This window comes from Dermacentor variabilis, chromosome 5 (assembly GCF_050947875.1).
Source record: "Dermacentor variabilis isolate Ectoservices chromosome 5, ASM5094787v1, whole genome shotgun sequence".
Lineage (NCBI taxonomy): Eukaryota > Metazoa > Arthropoda > Arachnida > Ixodida > Ixodidae > Dermacentor > Dermacentor variabilis.
This window is the reverse complement of record NC_134572.1, coordinates 193,554,349-193,577,928: the sequence shown is the minus strand read 5'-3', so window position 1 is coordinate 193,577,928 and position 23,580 is coordinate 193,554,349. Positions and strand designations below refer to the sequence as shown.

The 23,580-nt window shown below is 46.2% G+C and overlaps 1 protein-coding gene and 1 non-coding gene across 4 annotated transcripts in view; both read left to right on the top strand.

The window, feature by feature from the left end:
• Window positions 1-23,580, top strand: part of pyd (zonula occludens-like protein polychaetoid) — a 468,585-nt gene that overhangs the window by 249,452 nt on the left and 195,553 nt on the right. For all 3 annotated transcript variants that reach the window (XM_075693885.1, XM_075693886.1, XM_075693884.1), the window contains exon 10: window positions 7,510-7,669. In XM_075693885.1, coding sequence (XP_075550000.1) covers window positions 7,510-7,669 — 160 coding nt within the window. The remainder of the gene's footprint in view (window positions 1-7,509; window positions 7,670-23,580) is intronic.
• On the top strand, window positions 7,147-7,219 carry TRNAT-CGU (transfer RNA threonine (anticodon CGU)). The gene has a single exon. It is a non-coding gene; the product is annotated as a tRNA-Thr (tRNA).

Genomic DNA, 23,580 nt, shown 5'->3' with positions numbered 1-23,580 from the left:
TTTCTTTGCCAGCTCCCAAATTTAACAAAATGAATTGTTTTCTCATTTAAATTCACTTTTTTCTATTGCCTGATAATTCAGAAAATTCTGTGGCCCCTTGCTGTGTAAGATAATTCGACTGGCAACTGTATTTGCAGAAAAGGTCGAATTTCAATAGAACAGAATTTCAATATAATGAAGCAAATTACCACTTTTCCGACCTCGTTATATCAAGGTTTAACTGTAACTTCCTTAAGCACAGTAGTGCCTGCTTACTTCGTGGAACATATGACAAAGTTCGTGTATGGTGGTCATTTAACCACATTTGTTTCGATGAGTGTGGTTTTCAAGTATAGTTAAACCTCAATACAACCAAATGGCTAAAGCTGGCAGAAGGGTTGAAATCTGGGCCAGTTGGTACATACTTGAAGGAAAAAAACCAGTCAAAAACACAAAGGACAAGAGGAGAGGTTCACACCACAACTTACTATCAACTGAGCTTTATTAGAATCGGTGTAGTCCCAGCAAGGCCAGCAGAGCATGCGCAACTGCATCAACGCTAATCACAGAGCATGAAAAGACAAGAATCGCTTCTATCGTGACCGACCTAGAAATGCAAATTCTTTTTCAAATAAGCACACCGAGGTTGCACTAACCCAGTCGTCACCGAATAAACTGATGTAGTACACTTCCAAGATTTCTCGCTCTTCTTTGCCCTTGCCCCTACCAAGAATCGTCACATTGCTGAACAGAGGGTAACAACCACTTTCATTGCAATGACGAGGCAAGTTTGCACTGTTATCTGACCCCAGGGAGGAGTGGTGCTCACTCAGGTGCTCATTAATACATTGAACAGTTTGACCTATGTAAAACCTTTCGCACGTGAGAGGGAACTTATAGACAACCCCTGCAGCACATGCCGTAAAACAGTTTTCATGCTGCGTTGTGCAAACGTGGTTCTTTGCCCTGCCTTCAGAAATGCGCGAGCACAGACCCGAAAGCTTACAAGGGGCAGAAAACACAACACTTACTCCCTGCTAGGCGGCAACCTTCTTGATGTGGCTCACTTTATGCACATACGGCATAACTTCAAGTTTCCTACGTTCAGTTGCCCCACCATCTACGAGCTTCGTACATTCCTTCTTTAGCCTCTGAAGCAGCGATTCAGCCACCGCTTTCAAAAGAGGCGGAGGGAACCCTGCGGCTTTAAACGTTGGAATTGTGCGTCAAAGCTACATTTAATAGCGTGGTGACAGCTTATTTCGAGTGCATTGTGGAAACAATTCATTGCAATCCCTCTTTTTACAATCTTTGAATATGCAGACCCAAATGGTAAAAGAGCTTTCTTGCCCCTAGGTGAAAACACCCAGCACAAATGCCCGTTATCAAATAATGTTAGTTGCAGTTCTAGGAACCTGATGGAATGATTGCTAGGAAGTTCATGAGTGAAATTAAGAGTGCGTGAAGAAGCTTTGAAAGCAGTCAATACATCGTCTACTGCTGCGGGCAGAGTGTCATTTGGTAAAAGCTCTAAAAGTACTAAAAAATCGTCCACATACCTAAAAACTTTGCATACACGCTTGTTTAGAAGGAAGCCTTGAAGTTTCCTGTCAAATTTTGCTAAAAATATCTGGGAAAGCACTGGGGCAACACTAGAGCCAATACATATTCCTTTTTTCTGAAGGAACAAGGAGCCTTGAATTCAGCAACAGTGGATGACAGATAAAAGCATAAGAGCTCTAGAAAGGCATCCACCGACATACCACAGGCATTCTGGAAGTTTACAGCACTGCAGTGATCAATAAGTTCACGCACAGCTACAAAGAGTTCATCATGGGGAATGCTGTGGAAGAGGTCTTTAATGCCAACTGAAAAGGCCATGTTGACACCAGGGATCCCACTATTAAGGACCTCTACCAACACTGCTGAGCTAGCCACGCTGAATGGATCCTGCACTGGGAGGGCCGTCAACTGTCGCTGAAGAAACTGACTCACTAACTTCTGCCATGAACCTGTTCTCCGTGATGATGGCTCTCAGAGGGCAACCCACCTCGTGTGTTTTTGCTGAAAAGAACACTTGCAGGCGGTTCCCCTTGCAATTCATGACACTTCGCGAAAGTTTTTCCAAGTTGTTTTCTTTCAGGAGCTTCATGTCTTTTCATGCTCTGTGATTAGCGTTGATGCAGTTGCGCATGCTCTGCTGGCCTTGCTGGGACTACACCGATTCTAATAAAGCTCAGTTGATAGTCCAGTCCTTGTGGTGTGAACCTCTCCTCTTGTCCTTTGTGTTTTTGACTGGTTTTTTCCTTCAAATAAAGCTGGCAGTTTGCTTCGTTACATTGAAATTTCATTTGATTGAAATTCAATATTTTATGCAAATAACTACTGTCGCCAATAACTTTTTGTGTGGAAGGGACTGCAATATTTTCCGAATCGGAAAAGGCAAATTTAAATGTGAAAAGAAATCATTGTTGAATTTAAGATCGGGTGACAAAATATGCTCCCCAGCATCAAGGAGCAAATGCTTAGTCTGCCTCTCGCTTCAACGCATCTCTGACATTCGAGATTACGCAACCTCCAGCACTCAACGCGTGAGAGGATAGCGCATAATGCCACGCCATCTCGGCACGACAACTCTTTGCACACGCGGCAGATTACTGTATTTACTCGAATCTAACATGAACTCTTTTTCTGATAAACGGGTCCAAAAATTTTGTGCGTGTTAGAATTGAGTTCGACCCTAAATCTACAGTAGTATATCGCCATCAACATTTCAAAATGGCTGTCTCGTACACACTTCGAGCCCAGCATCCGTAGCTTCCTCCATGTGTGTAGTACACTTAGGTTAGTCTACCTTCTGTCTTCCTATTTTCTGCATTTACTCTAGGGCTACTTTTTTTTAACCTACACTTCGTGCAGGCTCATGTAAACAATTGTAGTGCCAAGCAGAGGCTATGACGTTATGTACTGCACTTGTCACCCTGGGCTGTAGCCAACAGCCCAATCGGAGCAGACAGCGTCTTCTGCATCAGCAGACGAAAGCGCCTGACTTCACACTTACTGACTGCGTATATGCCCTTTCCTGAAACTGAACACCTATGCACGAGTTTCCTTTTATCAACAAATCTAGACATACTGCAGCGAAATACATTGTCAGATGGTCGCTCTTGGTCGTGCGGTATGCTCTTTGAGAGCTGCATACTTCTATGTGTAACTACTAGATGGAAAGAGCTACATGTTTTTCTTTGATGCAGTGGTACTTCCGAGGATTTGGGCTGTGCACAAGTCGCCTCTGTGCCGGCACCATTTTGAGCAAAATGTTCACAACCGCTTAAAGGCCACATCTCATCAAAATTGTGAAAGAAAAGTGTGGCCCTTGCACGAGTCTAAACCGTATATGTCACATCCACTGGTCATTCCACTGGACATCCTCAGTCCTCAGTTTCCCTTCATGTTTTTAAAGCAAAGCTTTATGTGGCTAAGCAGAACGAAAATATGAGCGTCGTCGTCTTCTTCCACAGGTAGCTTGTTGGTGCCCCTCGGTGCAACCGCGCGACACGCTCATGCCACTGCTCCCGAGTTCATCGTTGTCTTCTTCCACAGCTGACTCCATTGCCACTCATCATTCCAGCATAAAATTTAACTTCTCATCTGTCGTCGTTATGGCATGGCCGCATTTACGGGGGTATGAGCCATTGCTAAGGGGTATGAGCCATTCATTGTTTTACGTGATGTACAGATTGAATTTCGAAGCAATTTAATTTTGAAGAATCACAAGAGTGAGGGTGGGCGGATGTTGCTAACCATGCCGCCGAGTAAACTCGATACATCTAACTTAAGCGACAACAGCAGACTGCGGGCATACCGTCACGGACGTCATTCTCTCTGTCACAGCCGAACATGTGTGCAACCTCATTAAGGAACACAAAGATCTAACTAATAATTGAGAAAGACTTTAATGCATCGTAGGGATTAAAACAGTGATAAACACCGGGGCTGCATGTATCAGCTACGCTGGTTAACCATCTATACGGAGTGCTTGGGTGGTAAACTTTTTGGTTTGTTGGCCTCCTAGTTTTGGCGTACAGTTAAACCTCTATGTAATGAACTTCAGTATAATGAAATTCTTAATACAATGAAGTATTTAGCCTTTTATAAGTTCTTGTTTATAGAATATGTATTTTAAACCTCAATAAGATGAAGTGTGTTTATATGTGATTTCTGTACAACGAAATTTCGCTGCCATTGTGAAGGAATGCTGAGATAATAAATGCAAATTTACACTAACACAGATGGTCAGATGGTTGAATTACAAGCGGTTGCTTGCACACGCACCTCTCAAGTTGCGTCCTGCACGACCAAGAACAACCATCAATCGGAGTAGCATCAGGCTCTGTATAAAGTCCAAGTGCGATAAGATCCTGTTGAGCTCCGTGTGCTTCATGTTATGGGTGCAAGCGTGTGAGGGTGAGCCGAGACTAATGGTGGCCCAATGAGCGCAGTCTTCCTGCGTGAGCAAGGGGAAAGGGAGGAGGGAAGCGAGCGGGGCAAGGAAGGGGGAACTAATGGGGGGAAGGTTGCCGCTCATCTACTTTTCTAGTGCGGCCGTAGCTTCACCTGGCTGTCAACACGGATTGGCACATACATAGCCCATTCACACTGTTTTAGAGGTAGTCCACCGCATGTGCAAACATTGGACGGGCCGAGGTAGCATGGCATCATGTGTGCTGTCTTTCTGTGCATGTAGTACTTGAGGCTGCCTAATCGCGAGTTTCAGACGCATTGAAGTGAGAGGCAGACGAAGCAATCACTCCCCGCTCACCTAGCTTCTCATTATGGCATTGTTGCACTTAGGGTGATACTGTCAGCTGCAGGGGCAGAGTGTACACGAAAGCATGGCTGGCTTCGTTTCGCACTGCCGATGTCAACATAATTCCAACCCTCAAATTCAACAAAATTGTTTTTTTCTCATTAAAGTGTGCCTTTTCTGATTGCCCAATAATTCGGAAAATTTTGCAACCCCTTTGTAATAAAAATTTATTGGCAAGTTTACTTATTTGCATAAAAGGTTGAATTTCAATATAACCAAGAAAATTGCCGATTTACTGACTTTGTTATATCGAGGTTGAACTTAACTGGTAATTAAGTTGCAGGTACTTTGCAGAATTTCATGGTATGAATGACAAATAATTGCTAACACAGTGCACACTTGAGGGTTAATTAAGGGAAAATAAGACATCTACCTAATCGTAGCAATTGCTACAAAGGAAACCCATACGGGTTCCTCGAAAGAAAAGCCTCGCAGTTGAAGAAAAATTCATCTGGGTCCGTGACTCGAAGCCGGGACCATCGCCTTGCAGGGGCAGCCGCTCTACTGTCTGAGCTAACCAGGTGGCTTGCAGATGGCAGGGCGAAGTTGAATTTGTCAACAACTCAAAACAAAGACAAGAGTTTGACGTAATAATTATGCGGAAACCCGCAAGGTGGAGTGAAGTAATTATTTAAGGGAAAATGAAACATCCACCCAATCGTAGCAACTGCTACAAAGGAAACCTATACAGGTTCCTTGAAATAAAAGCCTCGCAGTTGAAGAAGAATTCGTCCGGGTCTGGGACTCGAAGCCAGGGCCACTGCCATGCAGGGGCAGCCGCACTACCGTCTGAGCTAACCAGGTGGCTTTTTACCAGGTGGCTTTTTACCCATCGTGATCTTTTTGGGTGAAGGGAACTGGTCAATAAACCCACACATGCTACCTGAAGGCATCAGTGTTGCCGAATTCGAGACCATCGTTATGTAATGAAAGAGAAGAAAAGGGTTTAACCGAGGGGCCTTATGTTTATTAATCATATCATAAGAAGCCAACAAAGACACCAAGGACAACATAGGGCAAATTACTTGTACTTACTCATTAAATGAAAGGGACACCAAAGGCAAACAATAAGTCGACGTGGACTGTTTAAATACCATTCCTGAAACCTGGCAAAGCTTGTTTTATGCCAAGAAAGGACTTATTTTACGAGAAAATTGCATCTAAAGGGTCCGAATTCTTTTTCGAAATTCAAATCTCCCACCACCCAAAACTGGGGGGAGTGGTGACGTTGCATATGCAATCGCCACCCTTTGCTGCCGTTGGTGAGTAAAATGTAGCCCGACAGACGGCAGCATCGAGCCAAGACAGAGCGGTCGATTCACCACTGCAGCTGCTTTTTGGTCAAGTGGCGTAGACCGTTTGGGCAACCCACAACATAACAAGGAATTGAATTCTCTGCGGCAGGGTGTTTGTGCAAGTCTCACAAGCCAGCAAAACCAGCACAGCACTACACGATTACGAAACTGCTGAAACATGAAAGCATGGGTGGTGAGGAGTCGAACGAAAATGAAATCTTTTGACCGCCCGCGTCCTGCCAAGGGTAATTTCAATGAGTTATTCTTACAAAAAATGAAATAGAACTGGATAAGTAGCATTTTATTTCATCTTGTAATACAAACAATTATGTTTTTTTGCAACTAGTGGTTGAGTACTAATGACAGAATTTAACTGTGGAATGCTTTCATCATCGGGCAACTGCTTGAATGTCCTAGGGGAGTCTCTAATCATGTCCTGCATTTGCCTTAGTTTCTTGATTACTGAAACCCTGTTCACGATAATATTGACACCTCAGAGATTTTCAAGCACTAATCTATCACTTTTGCTTGACTTAATATTTGCGTTTAGTGTCCCTTTAAAGAAATGATAAATTAATAGCAATGGAAGAGGATGAAAAAGCAACTTGCCACAGGTGGGGAACGATCCCATATCTTCGCATTTCGCGTGCGATGCTCTAACCAATTGAGCTACCGCGGCGCCGTTTTTCCGTCTACTTTCTTGGGTATTTATGTTGTTACTACTAGAACTAACCTTGGAAGTGTTAGCCAGCGCCACCACCCACAAACCTTGGCAGCGTATGTGGAACATCCTTTCTGCCGCAGGCGTCACATACACGATCTCTTTGGGTGAAGGCACCTTCACCCAAAGATCACGAAAAGATCACATTTGTGATGCCTGTGGCAGAAAGGATGGTCCACATATGCTGCCAAGGTTTGTGGGTGGTGGCACTGGCTAACACTTCCAGGGTTAGTTCTAGTAGTAAAAACATAAATACCCAAGAAAGTAGATGGCAAAACGGTGCTGCGGTAGCTCAATTGGTTAGAGCATCGCACGCGTAATGCGAAGACGTGGGATCATTCCCCACCTGCTGCAAGTTGTTTTTACATCCACTTCCGTTGCCATTAATTTATCGTTTCTGTAATTCAGTTATTAAGTACACGTAATTTGACCTATGTTGTCCTTGGTGTCTTTATTTGTTGGCTTTTATACGATTAATAAAATTCGGGCACCTCGGTTAACCTCCTTTCTTCTCGTCCATTTCCCTTAATTAGCTACTTCTCTCCAGCTTGCGGGTTTCCACAGAACTGTTGCGTCAGGCACCTGACGGTTAGTATACCAGTGTGGGGCCAAGCCGCTGCTGTTGCTGTTACAACACTGTGCAGGGGGGCCGAGCCTCGGCTGGTGTGCTTCCACAAGGAGAGTGGCAGCAACGTGGGCCTGCGGCTAACTGGCGGCAACCAGGCTGGCGTCTTTGTCACAGCTGTGCAGCCAGGCAGCCCTGCCTCCTTACAGGGCCTCCAGCCAGGCGACCGCCTCCTCAAGGCAAGTCTCAGACAGAGAACTCTTATTCCCCAGGGGTCCTCTGAGGTTGTATTCCAGTACTCACCATAAGCGGCAAAGTAGACAGCTAAGCAAACGGCGGCTCTCTTAAGTTTAAGTTTGATGCTGACGAAGCCCGCAAAGGAGCGAGCTTTGGGAAGACAGCATCGAAGTAAAGAACGACCAGGCTGCTTTGCTGTCCAACCAAGATGGCAGCTGAACAAAAAGCTTGGAAATAACAGGATGGATGTCTGTTCACAGAAAAACGTAGTCATACTTTCATATGCACTTAATGTAAGCGCTATTGTGTTCTTCATATGTTGCACATGCAAAGTGTTAAAATGCAGCGATGAATTGTGGTATTCTTAGCTTTTTCTCATCAACATTAGGTGGCATCGTGACGCAGAGACTTCAGGATGGTTCCAGATGCATTGCATTGCTGGGGCTTGAAGCTGTCTTTTTAGCTGTCAACGTAGACTGTTACAATGCTGGCCAGAATTGTAACACACCCTAACAAATAAACTGAATAGAAGATTATACTTTGACGTTGCTCAAGTTTCACTACAAAACTACATTATTGTCCAGTGAAGCACTTTGCCTGGCTTGACCAGGCACAGGTGACACCTCCTCTGGTAACTGACACCACCAGGCGTGCGATGAACGGGCGTGCGATGAACAATAAAAAGCAGAGCACATGACCTGTGCAGGCAGTGTGCCTATTCCACTCACAGCGACTACTGTGTCTTCACTGTCGTGTGCTATGGCCGCGGGTCTGGTCACCACAACTGGCGATAAGGGAAAATGCTTGAAGTAACCGACACCGGTGACGGTGACGCAAGAATAAGCACACCGGTCATTGGAAAGATAGACGAGTTCAACGCGGACACTGCAGACTGGACCGAGTACCGAGAGTGGGTGGAACTGTTCCTGATGGTGAACGACGTGCCAGATGGTAAGAAGATGGCCGTATTTCTAATGTGTTGTGGCGCCGCGACGTATTCCTTGCTGCGAAGCCTACTGGCCCCTGAGAAACCTGCTGCAGCAAACTTAGTGGCAATTTTTGAGGCCCTCAACAACCACTTTGCGCCAAAGGTGTCGGAAGTGGTAGCAAGTTTCAAGTTCTTCTCACGACATAGGTGGGACAAAGAGGCGGTGAGTGAGTACATCGCGTCGTTAAAGCGACTGGCTGACGACTGCAAATTGCACGCTATGAGATCAAATCATCAGTGGCATTGACTACGTGCCAATGCTTACGCGGTTACTGGAAACAGACGAGTTAAACCTGGAAACCGCAATGAGTGTGTTGCGGGCCATCGAGGCTCTTTGCAAGGATTCTTGTACTCTGAGCGCTCACCCAACACCACAGTCAGAGTCAGCCCAATTGACAGTCAGACCTGTCATGGGGGCAACAAATGTGCAACCTGGGCCTCATGAAGGCGGATGTTTCCGCTGCGGTGATGCCTATCATGTGCGCCAGTGCCAACACGTCAACTCAGTTTGCTACAAATGCGAGCGGCAAGGGCATCTGGCAAGAGTGTGCAATGGTAATAGTGAGTTTGTAAACAGACAGGCACGGCGCACAGATTCAAGGTGCGTGAACACCGTGGATGAAGTGCTTGGGGCACCTGCAGCGAGTGAAATGCCGCAAGCGTACGACCTTTGGGCACTTCAGGCAGCTGGGCCGGCGCCTATGCGCATTGCAGTTATCATTAACGGGGTTCCACTAGAGATGGAACTTGACACTGGCGCTGATGCCTTAACCATAAGTGAAACAAAGTTCACGCCACCTTGGAATGATGCAATGTACAGCTGAGGAGTTCTTGCGGAGACACGCGACGAGTCCCCGGAAAGTTTGCAGCCGCTGTAAAGGTTGGGGAGGAGGAGAGATGGCTACCTCTCTTTGTGGTAAAAGGGCAGTGCCCAGCATTGTTTGGTAGAAGCTTCATGAAGGAATTGAGTTAGGAATTAGCAAGCCAGAATCTATTTTGTCTGTGTTGTCTGCAGAAGAAGCTGTGGACTGTTTTCAAGAGGTGTTTTCAGATGGTTTAGGCACGTTCCGTGGGGTTAAGGCTCATATCTTGGTGCCGCCAGATGCCAAGCCCAGATTCTTTGAGCCCCGGCGGATGCCCTTTGCTTTGAAAGACAAGTTTGAGGAATTCTTGCAGAGACTTCTCTACCAAGGCGTGGTCCAACCAGTGAAGACTGCCGGATGAGCAGCACCTGTCGTTCCAGTGCTAAAACAAGATGGGCAGTTGCGCATATGCGGCGATTTGAAGCTGACTGTAAATTCCATAGCACTTGTGGAAATGTATCCCATGCCACGCATAAAGGAATTGTTCACAAAGCTCCAGGGAGGAGTAAGATTCACAAAGCTAGACCTAAAGGACGCCTACCAGCAGATCGAGCTGGAAGAACAGTCACAGGAGTTCGTCACTATCAATACCCCCAAGGCCTTGTTTCAATACACGAGACTGCCATTTGGGATTGCTTCCACCCCAGCCATATTTCAACGAGAAATGGAAAACCTCCTGGGAGGTCTTGATCATGTCGCAGTTTACTTCGATGACATCTTGGTAACAGGTGTGAATGACGACGAACATTGGGCAAACGTCTGCAAGGTACTAGAGTGCTTGCAAGAGGTGGGCTTGAAGCTGAAACTTGCAAAATGCAAGTTTTTGTTACCTGAGGTCCAGTACTTAGACCACATAATAAGTGCTGCCAGGCTGCATCCAGATCCTGCCAAGACTGAAGCAGTAGGGAATGCTCCAAAATCTCAAGATGTGAAAGAGTTGCAAAGCTATTTGGGCTTGGTGAACTTCTATAGAAAGTTTCTCCCTAACCTGTCAGATGTACTGCAGCCATTAAACGGCTTGCTTACCACAGGAGCAAAGTGGCGCTGGACGGCAGTTGAGCAATGTGCATTCATGAAGAGCAAGGAGCTATTCACCTGTGCCCCTGTCTTGGCCCATTATGACCCCTCCAAACCCACGCTGTTGATCACTGATGCTTCCCCTCATGGCCTGGGGGCAGTCATGGCACAGAGAGAGCCTACTGGAAAAGAGCGACTGATAGCCTTGCATCAAGAAGCCTCTCAACCACTGAGAAGAATTACAGTCAGTTGGATAAAGTGGCGCTTGGTCTCATATTTGGTGTCACAAAGTTCAGGCAGTATCTCTGGGGATGGAAATTTGAAGCTGCTACTGACCACAAACCCTTGTTGGGCCTGTTAGGTGCTGGAAGGCCTATTCCGGAGACATGCTCGCATACAGATCGCATCCATCTTCGTTGGGCGTTGCTGCTGGCAGGGTGCAGTTTGAGCTATAGGCCTGGAAGCCTGATGGCCCATACAGATGGGTTGAGTAGACTCCCCTTGCCAACAATTGATTGCTCTCCAGGGGCGCCTGTGGAGGTATTCATACTTGACAGTGTCTATCCTCGTGTCCTTTCATCAAAGGTGGAAGAGATCCGGTGTTGTCAAGAGTGCTACAGGATTTATGGTCTGGTCATGTTCAAGACTTGACATCAGAGGGGGGGCCATACACGTCGCAATTCAATCAGTTGAGTGCACATCAGAACTGTGTGGTCTGGGGAAACCGTGTTGTGGTACCCTCCAGTCTCCAAGGGGAAGTCCTCAAGTTACTACACGAGAGCCACCCTGGGGTCACAAAAATGAAAACCATTGCCCTAAGTCATGTGTGGTGGCTGTCGTTAGATAGCGAGATTGCAACCACAGTTCAAGAGTGCTTCGCCTGCCAACAACAGAGACAATTGAGACCAGTGCCTATTGTCACGTGGTCGTGACGTCAAAGAACACAGTAGCAATACTGTGAAAGGCAAAACTAGCTTTTATTGGGTGAACCTGTGCCCACAAAACAGGCTACACTTAAAGCACAACGAGAGCGGCGAACACAGTTGGCGATCGTCGAAAATCTGATCAGCGGGTCCAGCGCATCGGCTTTTATACAGCAGTCATCGAATGTTCCAGACTAATCGTTGGGACCCGCGTGCCTTCCACAAAGTTTTACACCATTCGCGTCAAGCGATGAAATCAGATAACACAAGGTTCGGCGACAAAAGACAGCGTATAGAAGCATCGATAACTTTCCAGAAACTTCGGGTACATGCAGGCGCGTCCCGCGCTGTGCGATAACATTTGTTAGGTGGCGAAACGTGGTCGCCCGATAAATATAAGTACACGTGTCACTATGATGCCGTGGCCATTCCCAGACAGGGCCTGGTCAAGGATCCACGTGGACTATGTGGGACCTTACCGGAATTCCTATATTTTTTATTGCAATTGATGTATTGTCCAAATGGATAGAAGTTTTTCCCGTTTCATCACCCTCAGCGGTATGTAGTTGACCTGCATGACAAACGTTGACCTGCATGCATGACCTGCATGCATGCAGTTCATGTTTGCAAATCAGGGCCTCCCAGACATGGTGGTATTGGACAATGGACCTGCATTTGCGAGTGAAGCGTACGAGACATTCTTGAAGAACGGCCTGAACAGGATGCTAGTACCGCCCTATCACCCTGCTTCTGATGGTGCAGTGGAAAGAGCCGTTTAAACTACGAAAGTAAAATTACAGAAAGTTGGCCCAGGGGACCTTCGTGCACAAATTGCACGAATACTGTTATCATATGAGTCGACCCCTTACGTGGTCACCAGGTGTTGCCCATCTGAGCTGTTGATGGGACGGAGGTTCAAGACTGCATTGGATCTGCTGCGGCTGGACCTAAGTAAAACAGTCCTCCAGAAACAACTCGCTCAGAAGGTGAAGTATGATCAAAGAACGAAACTGAGGGTGCCAGCACAACCAGGAGACAGAGTATTCACCAGGAATTTTCGGCCAGGTTCGAGCTGTATTCTTGCTGTTGTCACCAGGCAACACAATTCGCAGGTGGAGGTACAATTAGATGATGGGCGACAATGGACCTGGCATCTCGATTATGTAAGGCCACAGTCGATGCCCGACCAGCACAACCATCGGTGCTCCAGCCCTTCTACCGCATGCTCGGAACCACATTTGAGTTTATCCTCAGGAACCGGAGGTACAACTGACAGTGGTTTACCCGAAGCAGCGACAAGCTTGGGGAGTCGACCACTTCTCTCTGGCGAGCCCTATCAGCTGGAGACCAGTGACACCATAACATCAACACGCACCAATTGCTCCCCACCTCCTTCCACACCTCGGCTTCGTCGGAGCACTAGGGAACGCCATCTGGTGCTTCGGTTTTCTCCTTGAACTGCAACTGCTTATATGCTGTTAATCTGTTGTATTAAGGGGGGAGGAAGTGTGGTAACTGACACCACCAGGGGGCGCACAATGGACAATAAGAAGCAGAGCACATGACCTGTGCGGGGAGCGTGCCTACACCCCTCACAGCAACTACTGTGTCTTCATTGCCGCGCGCTATGGCCGAGGGTCTGGTCACCACACCTCCGCTGGAGCTTTCTTTCGAATGGTAAAGTACATGTGCAACTGTGTGTTGACATTTCGTTCCAGATGAACCCGGAAATTTCAATGTAGTTGGGCGGGACCGTGGCCAGACATTCCAGGGGTGTTTCGGCATGGCAGCAACGCCAGGAACGGGCCTTTGGCTTTCCGGAGCGAGTACTTGATTGTTCAGATCATTTGCTCTGCTTCACCAGTAAACTGGGGAAAGCAAGGACTGCTCGTAGCATGGCTAAACCTGAAGGCGAAGTTCTGAAGTGCCTTGCAGGCAAACTGCGGTCCGTTGTCAATATGCGCAGTGTCCGGAATGCCGTTTCTGGCAAAGATGCTCTTCAGCGCCACTATTATGGCTATGGCACGCATTAACCAGAGGGTGATGACTTCCGGGCAACAAGAATGGTAGTCCACCACTAGTAAGAACTCCTGGCCATCCAAACGAAACAGGTCTGAGGCCACTCGCTCCCAGGGTACTGCAGGAGTTTCTGTCAGTATTATCGGTTTGCCATGTTGGATCCTTGTTGTAGCGCACACACCACAGTTTGCCACTGCAGTTTTCACTTGGCTGCTGAGACCTGGCCAGCACACAAACTCACTGGCTAGTGCCAAACACCAGTTAACACCCAGGTGACTATCATGGAGCAGGTTCAAGGGGCACTAAAGGCAAATATTAAGTCAAGCTAAGGTGATAAATTAGTGCTCGAGAATCTGTAAGGTGTCAATGTTATCGTGAACAGCGCCTTAATAATCGAGAAATTGAGATAAATGCAGGACATGATTAGAGACTCCCGGGAAATTCAAGTATTTGCCCGATGATGAAAGCACTCCTCAGTTAAATTCTGCCACTAGTACTGAACCACTCCTTGCTCAAAACATCCTTGAATTGTAAGATGAAATGAAATGCTACCTGTCCAGTTCTACTTCATTTTTAGACAAAAGAACTCATTGAAATTACCTTTGACAACAACGCTGGTAGTCGACGGTTTCGTTTTCTCTCGACTCCGCTTTTGCGTTTCAGGAGCTATCATGTAGTGCTGTGTTTGCTGGCTTGTGAAACTCGCACAAACTGCAAGTAGCAGAGAATTCAACTTCCACATGATGCTGCAGGATGCACGAACGGTCTAGAACCACTTTAGAACGGTCTACGCTACTTGGCCAAAAAGGAGCTGCAGTGGGAAATCTGCCACTCTGTTTTTATCTGTCTTGGCTCGGTACCGCTGTCTGTCGGGCGCCGCAGCAAAGGGTGGGGATGGCGAATGCAACGACACCACTTCCCCAGTTGGGTAGCAGTAGATTTGAATTTTGAAAAATGTATTTTTCAAAATTCACACAGATGCAATTTTCTCATGAACTAAGTCTTTCCTTGGCACAAAACAAGCATTGCGAGGTTTCTGGAATGGTATTTAAACAGTCCCTGTCGATCGACTTAGTGTTAGTCTTTAATGTCCCTTTCACTGTGTCTTAGCGCAGTAGAGCCAGCACAACAGGGCATTCTCCTATGAGTAGGAGACCATTGCAGATGGAAAAGTTGCCCCAGTGTTCCCAATAGCGAGTCATGTTTAATGCCAACCAGTCAGGTCTAGGCCAACCATTGGAACAATAGTTCTTTATTGCTGAGCATTCCCCATCTGATTACTGAAGAGCTCTAAAGTTTTCAAGGCGCACCGTCAAAGTTGAATGAAGAGCCTTCCCAACTTGCGGCACTAAGAGCTCAACATTGTCCACATAGGTAGCAGAGGCCAGGATGGACTTCTCCCGCCTGACCTCCGGTGTCAGAGCTCAGAGTTCCTTGGCAGTGTCAACGGACAGTCTCTTAACCTTGCCGGTTGGTGCCAGGTGACCATGCCCTCCCCGGTGCCATCCAGTTCATGTATAAGCGTCACACGTTGTCCTTAAAAGGCTTGCTCACACACACATCCAAGGTCAGGGAAGTGAGCCCGCCCGGAATGATCACTTCTCGGTGTGTAGCTCCTGTAGTGTCTGGTGTACGTCTTTTTCTAGGTGGCCATGATAACTGTCAAGCATGAGGAGGGACGAGAGAAGGAGAAAACTAAGTCCCCAGACAGTTCAGACCCAATCAGCCATTAAATGTCAGGAAGTCGGCTTTTGATATATCCTTCTTGAAGATAACGTACGGTGGCTGCTTCCGGCCGTCTGCGATTATCGCAAGCATCCCAGCGGAGTGCTGCTTTTCAGCACCTGCTGTTTTTACAAGTGAACTCTGTGAGGTTCTTTTCTGGGCCGTCCTGTTCATCAGCATGTCCAAGTTTATCACTGTCTCACCAGCATTTCTAATCTGTGAGAGGATAAACTCTCTGTCCCACCCCAGGCATATCACAAATTGATGATGGAGCAGCTGATGGCAAAGCAATGATGAGGGAACACTGAGGGGGATGGGCATGCGCGTGGTAAGGACAGGCTTAGCATTATTGCGGTCGCCCTTTCCGCCAGGTCCCAAGCAACCGCGATAACGCTCAGCCTGTTCTTACTGCTTGCTTGCTGCACCCCCAGTGTTCCCTTCTCATGGCTTTGCCGTCAGCTGTTCCATCATCAAACATCAAACCCTAGCCTCTAGTTTTGCTGCGCTGACACACCAATTGGCATCGAGATTAAGGATGCTAGCTCTAAACATGCATGGGACTATAATAGATTCTAGCATCCCCGAAAAAGTACAGCACGGCCATTCGATTACGGGACTGCACGGGACCAAAGTTGTAGTTGCATTTAAAGTGACACCTCATTAAACTGTAGTTGGCCTAGGATCTCAGAAAAAGTGTGTACTAAACGGTAGTACTGCTTAACCGAAATAGCATATTGCCCACTTACCCATCAAAAACGAAACTCAGAGAGAGTGCGATGAAAGGGCAGAAACATGCAGTATTTATTAACTTTGCATGCCAAAGTCTGTTGTTTTTGTTTGATGCCACGGCGGCCTAATGGCGACGACACTGGGCTCACACTTTTACTGAAGCTGCAAGCCTGCTTTTCAGCCAGCTCCCTCTTCTCGGCAAACACTCACATGGCCGATTCCTTGTTGGCATTGCATATTCTCCGTGCATGGATGCGGTTGCGCTGCAGAAGTTGCGGGGCACCTTTTTCATTGCGGGGTGCTGTTCTCGTCTCAACGATTGCATTCATGAGGCTGACGTAATGTACAACTTCTGCCACTGTCGGGCCTGAATCACCTGTGCTGTCGCTTTCCGTGTCGTCCTCATCACTGCTGGTAGGCGACACGTCAGCAACAAAAGCAACGATGGCGGAAAGTCGAACCTCGTAGACGACATCTCTTCGCGGTCGCAGCAGCGCTGCCGAGCAACTTCTTCGCATTCGAAATGCCACACACCGTAGTCAGCGGTAGATCTCTGTCACAGGCCAGCACCAACTTCTTTGTGCCACATTCGATAGCATGAACGATATCCAATTTTTCTTCTACGCTGAGCGCCCGGTGTTTTTTACCCGAGTTTCGGCATGATGCCAGTCCTTGCTTGCACCAACGTTAATAGACCAGGTTTAGTTGTTTAACTCTCCGTAGGTGCTGTATATCGCGGGCGCCCCCATGCCTTGGTTTGCCGCCGGAGAGCGGGAGCACCACAGGTAGCTCTACGCGGATGCAGCTCGGCGTTGGCGAAGGTGCTCGGGTCTTCTGACTTCACAACTTACGAATACAGCAAGTGTTTTCACCGATGCATTATTTAATGTTTTCATAGTCTCATGTTTAGCAGATTAAAAAAGTGTGCATAGCTGTGAAAATGCTGCTGCGTTCCCCCGGAGCGCGCTGTGGAGTCCTTAGTCCAGGGCCGCAACAGCCCCAGCCATCCACTGCGCCCTACTAGTCAGCTGTTGCTGATGGGTAGCTGTGTGTAGGTGATTAGTAGCTGTAATCAGCTATTGCTGATTAGTACTAACTAATTTTTAATGCAAATGCATTGTGTGGTTCATGAGGCAGCGTTAGCGCGACTGCATGATGGTCCAAAAAGTCAAGGGAGCTCAAATGAGCCAATTGAAGCAGTTGACGGCATCAGTTAAAGCAGAGCGATTTAGGCGAAATTAATTAAGGCTCAATTATTTAAAATAGAGTTAAGGCACTCGAACCCACGACTATTGGTGGAAGTTGAACCCGCGACCGTTGGTGTTAACTAGGGAGAAATTATTTGAAACCTAGTTTCTAAGATATAGTTAAGGCACTTGAACCCACAACCTATAGTAGGAGTCTGACACACGGCCTTTGGTGTTAAGGTGAAGTTAATTAAAGTAGAGCGAATTAAGGCACAGGTTTAATTACGATAGGGTTCATTACAGCACTCGAAACCACCATTATTAGTAGGAGCCAAACCCACTAACTTTGTGGGAATTAAGACAAAATTAATTAATATTGAATTAATTAAGGCACTCGAACCCACAATCATTGGTGGGAGTCGAATTGTCGACCTTTGGTGGTGGCAATGCTTTTGCATTCATCCACCTAGGGTTAACTTTTCACTATAACATAATATATACAAATCAGATATTTCGTCAGCGCAGTGGCCCTCAATTTTTATTTAGTCATGTAATTAAACAATTAGTTTATTAATACTAAAGTTGCTATAATCAGCTGTTGTAGCTGTCCGCAGGTCAGTCGGGTAATTAATCACTTAGTACTAATAGGTGTTACTCATCAGCAGCTGTAGAGGTCAGGAAACCGATCGGTGCACTTTTAAAATAGTAGGAATAATTTTAAACCTTTGAGGGTCGAATTATTTCGAAAAAAACTTTCCCAGGTGGTCAAATTACTTTATTGCGGATCTTGAATGTACAAAATGTATAAAGTCGCGAATAAATAGTAAACAAAAAATTAGGAACAGTATTTTGGTGTCGGCATCACTCAGAGAACTGCAAAATATTCAGTAGTATTTCAGAGTGTGGTACTCCTTGAAAACACGGGTCTATGCACTATCGCAGTCTGCACACCTAAAATACGTGTCTGTTCTCCTCTTGGAGCGACGAGTTGTGTTGGCGCACACATGACATCTTCTCTGCGTGCGGCTGCCTTGGGCAGAAGTCTGAGGCACCCTCTCGCGTAAGCGCGTTGCCGCAGAGAGCGAGAATACCTCGTGAGCGGTGGTGATAAACAAGCTAAGAGCAGCACCAATCAAGATAGAAATCAACTTCCGCCGCCCCTGCGAGAGCGTGCCGACACAGAGAAAAATCACATTTCGCGCGCCTCCGTTGCGATCACGCAGCGGAACCGAAAGCGCGTTGCTGCTGAGAGCGAGAATACCTCGCCAGTGGCGGTGATAAACAAGCTAAGAGCAGCGCCAATCAAGATAGAAATCAACTTCCACCACCTTGCAAGAGAGTGCCGACAAAGAGAAAAATCATGCTTCGGGCGCCTCCGTTGCGATCACGCGGCGAAACCGAAACCGCAAAAGGGGTGTTTCCGCAGTCTGCGCGACGTGCTGAAGCTAGAAATCAGTTCTGTTTATCTCCCCAAGAAGGTAGCGCAAATTTCAAACGCTTCTTGTAAGTCCTAAGAGGTGACAGCACCTCCCAGTGAGCATGTATCGTCATTATGGCGCGAAATTTCAAACGGAGGGTCGAAACCGTACCGGTACGGCAGAGACCTTGCGGGACAGAAAACCGCCGCCGTACCTGTACGGCGAAAACCTTCAAAGGGTTAAGGCACCTTCTGTCTATCTACAGGGTGGCCCAGCTAACTTTAGCCAGAGTTTTAAAATATACAAATGCCACATAGCTGGACAGAACGAAGGTAATGTTGTTTGCCGTCACTTGTAGATACTCAAATTATTTTTTTCATTCCGGCTAATCAGATAATTAGTCTGAATTAATGAGTGAACTTCTCAAATATAATAATTAGATTAAAAGTGTCAATGAGAAAATAGTAGAGCGACATAAAAACCTCCAATACAGCTTTCTGTTGCTCAATACGGGCTATATAAAAGTGTTTTTCCGAGCATGAAATGAGCCTGCGAAAACACACAAAGTGCCTTGAGCGACCAGTTACGCAGCAATTTTACGTGCATTTGTGGGCTTCTTTCGCACTCAGAAAAACTTTTATGTAGCACGTTTCGAGGAACAGAAAGCTGTATCGGAAGTCTTTCATGTCGCTCTACAATTTTCTCATTGGCACTTCTAACCTAATCATAATAATTGAAAAGTTGATTAATTGATTGAGTATATTATCTAATTAAGTGGAATTAAAAAACAATAATTTGAGTATCTCCAAGTGTCGGCAAACAAGCATTTGCAGATCTTTAAACTACGCACAATCTTTAAAACGCAGAACTACTACGTCATATACACTCTCAGAACTTCATTTCAGGATGAAAAAAATTTTCCCCTGTGGGAATCAGTATAAGCGAAGCTTTCCGTGTTGGATGCTTTGATGGACAAAATTAGCATTGATGTTTACGGTTAAGGTTAATGTCTTCAATGTTTAGTCTAACACGAGAGTGGTGAGTTGATGTTAAACGTTAGCTTGCGGGCATCAGTGCTGTTTGTCGGCGTAGTACACAATACACACAGGGAAAAGTGTTTGCTTGAGGCATTGTTGTGCACCATATTTTATAACCTCCGAGAGGGTTGAGCATTGTCATTTTCTGATGTGGCACATCGGATTGTGGCAGAAGTATTAAAGTGAAATTGGATTATGGGGCTCTACATGCCAAAACCACACTCAGATTGTGAGGCAAGCTGTAGTGGCGAACTCCAGATTAATTTTGACACCATGATGTCCTAATGTGTCCCAAAATCTAAGTGCAGGTGCGTTTGCTATTTAGCCCCCATCGAAATGCAGCTGCCGCAATCGGGATCAAATCCGTGACCTCTAGTAATAGCACAGCCATAAAGCTAATGCGGCAGGCACAGAAGTGTTGATTTTACGGTCAACCGCTTCCGTAGTGTCTTCTGGACCCTGCGGTGCGCTTTAATTAATGCGGCTCTGCTTCTGCACGCCCTGCGTAAGTTACCCGCTTGACATATCTGCATGGCGTTTATTTTTCAGGAATAGCAGCAACGTACTGTACCATACCTTGAACTTAAGCTTATCCTGTTTCCACGTAACCGCTGTCGTATAGCAGTGGGTTTCCTTGACTTCTCATTTCACCTCCCCCCCTCTTGTATGGGAACTGCCTCTTCTCCTTCTTCTCCTCTTCTCTCTACAGTTCTATCTGCGTCCCCTCTGGCCTCGCATGTTAGTAGAAAGGGAAGCGCCGCAGTTTCTGCAATGCTTCTGAGGGGAGTCACGGATAATTACCACTGCCAAGCGGCTAATGTGGCAACGACCAGGGAGCTCCAGAGGGCATTGTGCACATTTGACGCAGTGGGGTGAAAATGAGTTTCTCCTGTTGCCTTTCCTCTCTTACTCGTGCTTGTCATCTATGTACATGCTCTTAACCCTACTCCCCGAGGCGGTGTGCGCAACAGCAGCTCGCAGCAGCAGCAGCAGCAGTGGGAAAGTCGAAGGAGGAGGCAAAGACTTAAAAAAAAAAAAAAATATGAAGCGAGCACTATTTCTTTCATCAGAACACCACATTCACAAGTGCAATGTTAAAACCTACACGAGCTTTGCTCGCTTGCGCGCAGATTTGCTCATTCAATGCAGGTTCTTGCTGCAGGAATGGAGCATAAATATGCATTCACATCACCAAATAAAATTGGATGATATTGGCCGTAAACTCGTCAAAATGCACGCAGCATTGGAAACGCACACTGGTATCACGAAAAGCACCGAGACTGCAGCAAAACCCTCATGTATACAAATAGCCAAAACATGGGAACAGCCACGAACCGTGCTTCGCCGCGCCATCTGCACCGTGCTAACCGAGCAAAGTGTGACAGCAGCGCCACGAGATGCGAGGGTCGGCGGTGGGTCCACGCAGTCACAGGAGTTTGAAAACTGAACCTAGTCTAGTAACGTTGGCTTGCACGACGCCGAAATGATGTTGATGTGACTTCACGCGTATACGCACAGGGCGCTTGGAGGCTGTTGTTCCGACCTCTGAGGCTTGTTGTTCTGACGGGCCACCCGATGGGGACTACATACCTACATGACTATGCAACGAAAAGTGGAAGCACTACATGTTAACCAATACGTATGCAATAAGCTGGTACGGTTTATGTGGACAAAAAACATATTATGTTCAATGGCTGCTGAATTGGGAATTTGATTTTACTATTTTTAAAATGAAACTACTGTTTAAGTGGGAATGATTTAACGAGGTTTTACTGTATTATGAGTGGAAAGACAGAAATCTTAATATTCAAGAGTAAAGTTGTGCATGCGTTTATTATGCGAGTGCATTTATTGTGCAAGTATTCAGTTAAACCTTGATATAATGAACCTCAATTTAACAAAATTTTTGATGCAACAAACTACTTTAATTTCCCAATCTTAGTTCCATTGAAAACCACATACCCTTTTTTGCAGTTAAGCAATTAAATTTCTTGGCATGGTTTTGGTTTACCAAATTTTTCGGTCACTTCAAGCAAATACTTGGAGCCTGCATGGCTGGTAAATCTAGCAAAATACTATGAAAATGTTGGCAAAAGCTTTTTGCAAGTGTCCTTCCACATAAAAGTTTGAGCGGCAAGCGCTGTCGAAGTGCATGTGGCAGGATGCGACATGCAGCAAAGAGTTTGCTGAGGCCGCGATGCATGGCAGCTTGCCAGAACGCATGGAGAAACACAAGAGCTGACAATTCCCTTAGTGCAAGGGGGTTTGGGAGGTGCTGAACGCGCAGTAACGTGGTCTAGCACGTGCGAGGGTGGGGGGAAGCAGGAGATGCACGTCCATGTGCCCTCTCACTTTAGCACACGCGTCTCCTCCTCTACCCTTCCAATGGCTGTGCATGGCTGTCCATATGTGGGCTACACACCATATCTTGGTAGTAATCTGCAGCAAGTGCAAAGGGCTAGCCGAGATGGTTAGTGCCTTGATGTGCATTGTGTTTCTGCCCCGACGTTAGTGGTCGTGTAATCTCAAGTTTCCGAGATACAGTGCAAAATGTTCGCTCGCATTGCGACAGCTAGTGTTCGTGGTCATTGAGTGAGATCTGTTCATGTTTGCCAGAGCATGCGACTCCGATAAAACCAAAAACCTTACTTCATATAGTTTCTTTGCTGTCGCCATCAATGCTGTGCCTTTCTGGCGAAACTGCAACATTCTCTCTTTTCTTTTTTCTCAGGACGAATATCCACAGTCTTTTACACTTTTGTTTTTAATTTGTGGGTGTCATCTGTTGACAGCCATGAGCACTAAGCATGATCAGCCATGGCGTCCAAGATTTACAGCCCCGCGCAATGCAACATGCTCAAATCTTGGATGCCTTGAGCCATGCGATCAGCACTGCACGAGAAGGCGCACATGACTGTGCAATTATAGCTTGACCTTCTTGCAATTTGCTGATAAGCACTTGCTGAAAAGATACTATCCACCAGAAATGTCCTGGGAATTCGTAAAATAATTCTTACTTCTGAAATTTTAAAACTTCAAATTTTCGAAATTTACAATTTATTAAAATTTTTCACTGCAAGTACCATTTCTTTATATTATAAAAAGCCAACAAACACTGACACCAAAGACAACATAGGGGAAATTAGTTGCACATGCCTAATATGGCAAATAGTTTTTTCATCCACTTCCATTTTCCATATTAAACACAAGTAATTTACCCTATCTTGTCCTTGGTGTCAGTATTAGTTGGCTTCTTATGATGTGACTAATAAAAATCGGGCCCCTCGGTTAACCCCTTTCTTCTCGTTTATTACATATTGAGGATCTCGAATCTGGCAACATTGATGCCTTCAGGTAGCATGTGTGGGTTTATTGAACGTTTGCCTTCACCCAAAAAGATCGAGTTCATGTGACGCCTGCGGCAGAAAGCATGTTCCACATCCGCCGCCAAGATCTGCGAGTGGTGGCTAACACTCCCAGGGTTCTACTAGTAAACATAAATACCCAAGAAAGGGGAAACTTTCTTGGGTAAAGGGGAAACGGCGCCGCGGTAGCTCAATTGGTAGAGCATCGCATGCGAAATGCGAAGGTTGTGGGATTGTTCCCCACCTGAAGCAAGTTGTTTTTTCATCCGTTTTCATTTTCCATAATAAGCACAAGTAATTTCCCCTGTGTTGTCCTTGGTGTCAGTGTTTGTTGGCTTCTTATGATACGTATGACAAATAAATATCGGACCCCTCGGTTAACCTCCAGATTCTTTATATTGAGGTTTGACTGTATACAGTAAGCGCCGTCTGCAACCATAGTCTTTCAGCACTGGCACAGTTGCTCATTCTTGCTTCATTCACTCATTGTCTGCAATTTTCTGTTTCTGGTGTCCACCAAGGCTGCATTTGTGGTTACATCCACAGCCACTGATGATCTATGTTTATTAAAGAGAGCCAGAAAGTAATGTGCTAAATCAGGGAAAATAATTCATGTGTGCCCAGTTTGCAGTGAAGACTCCA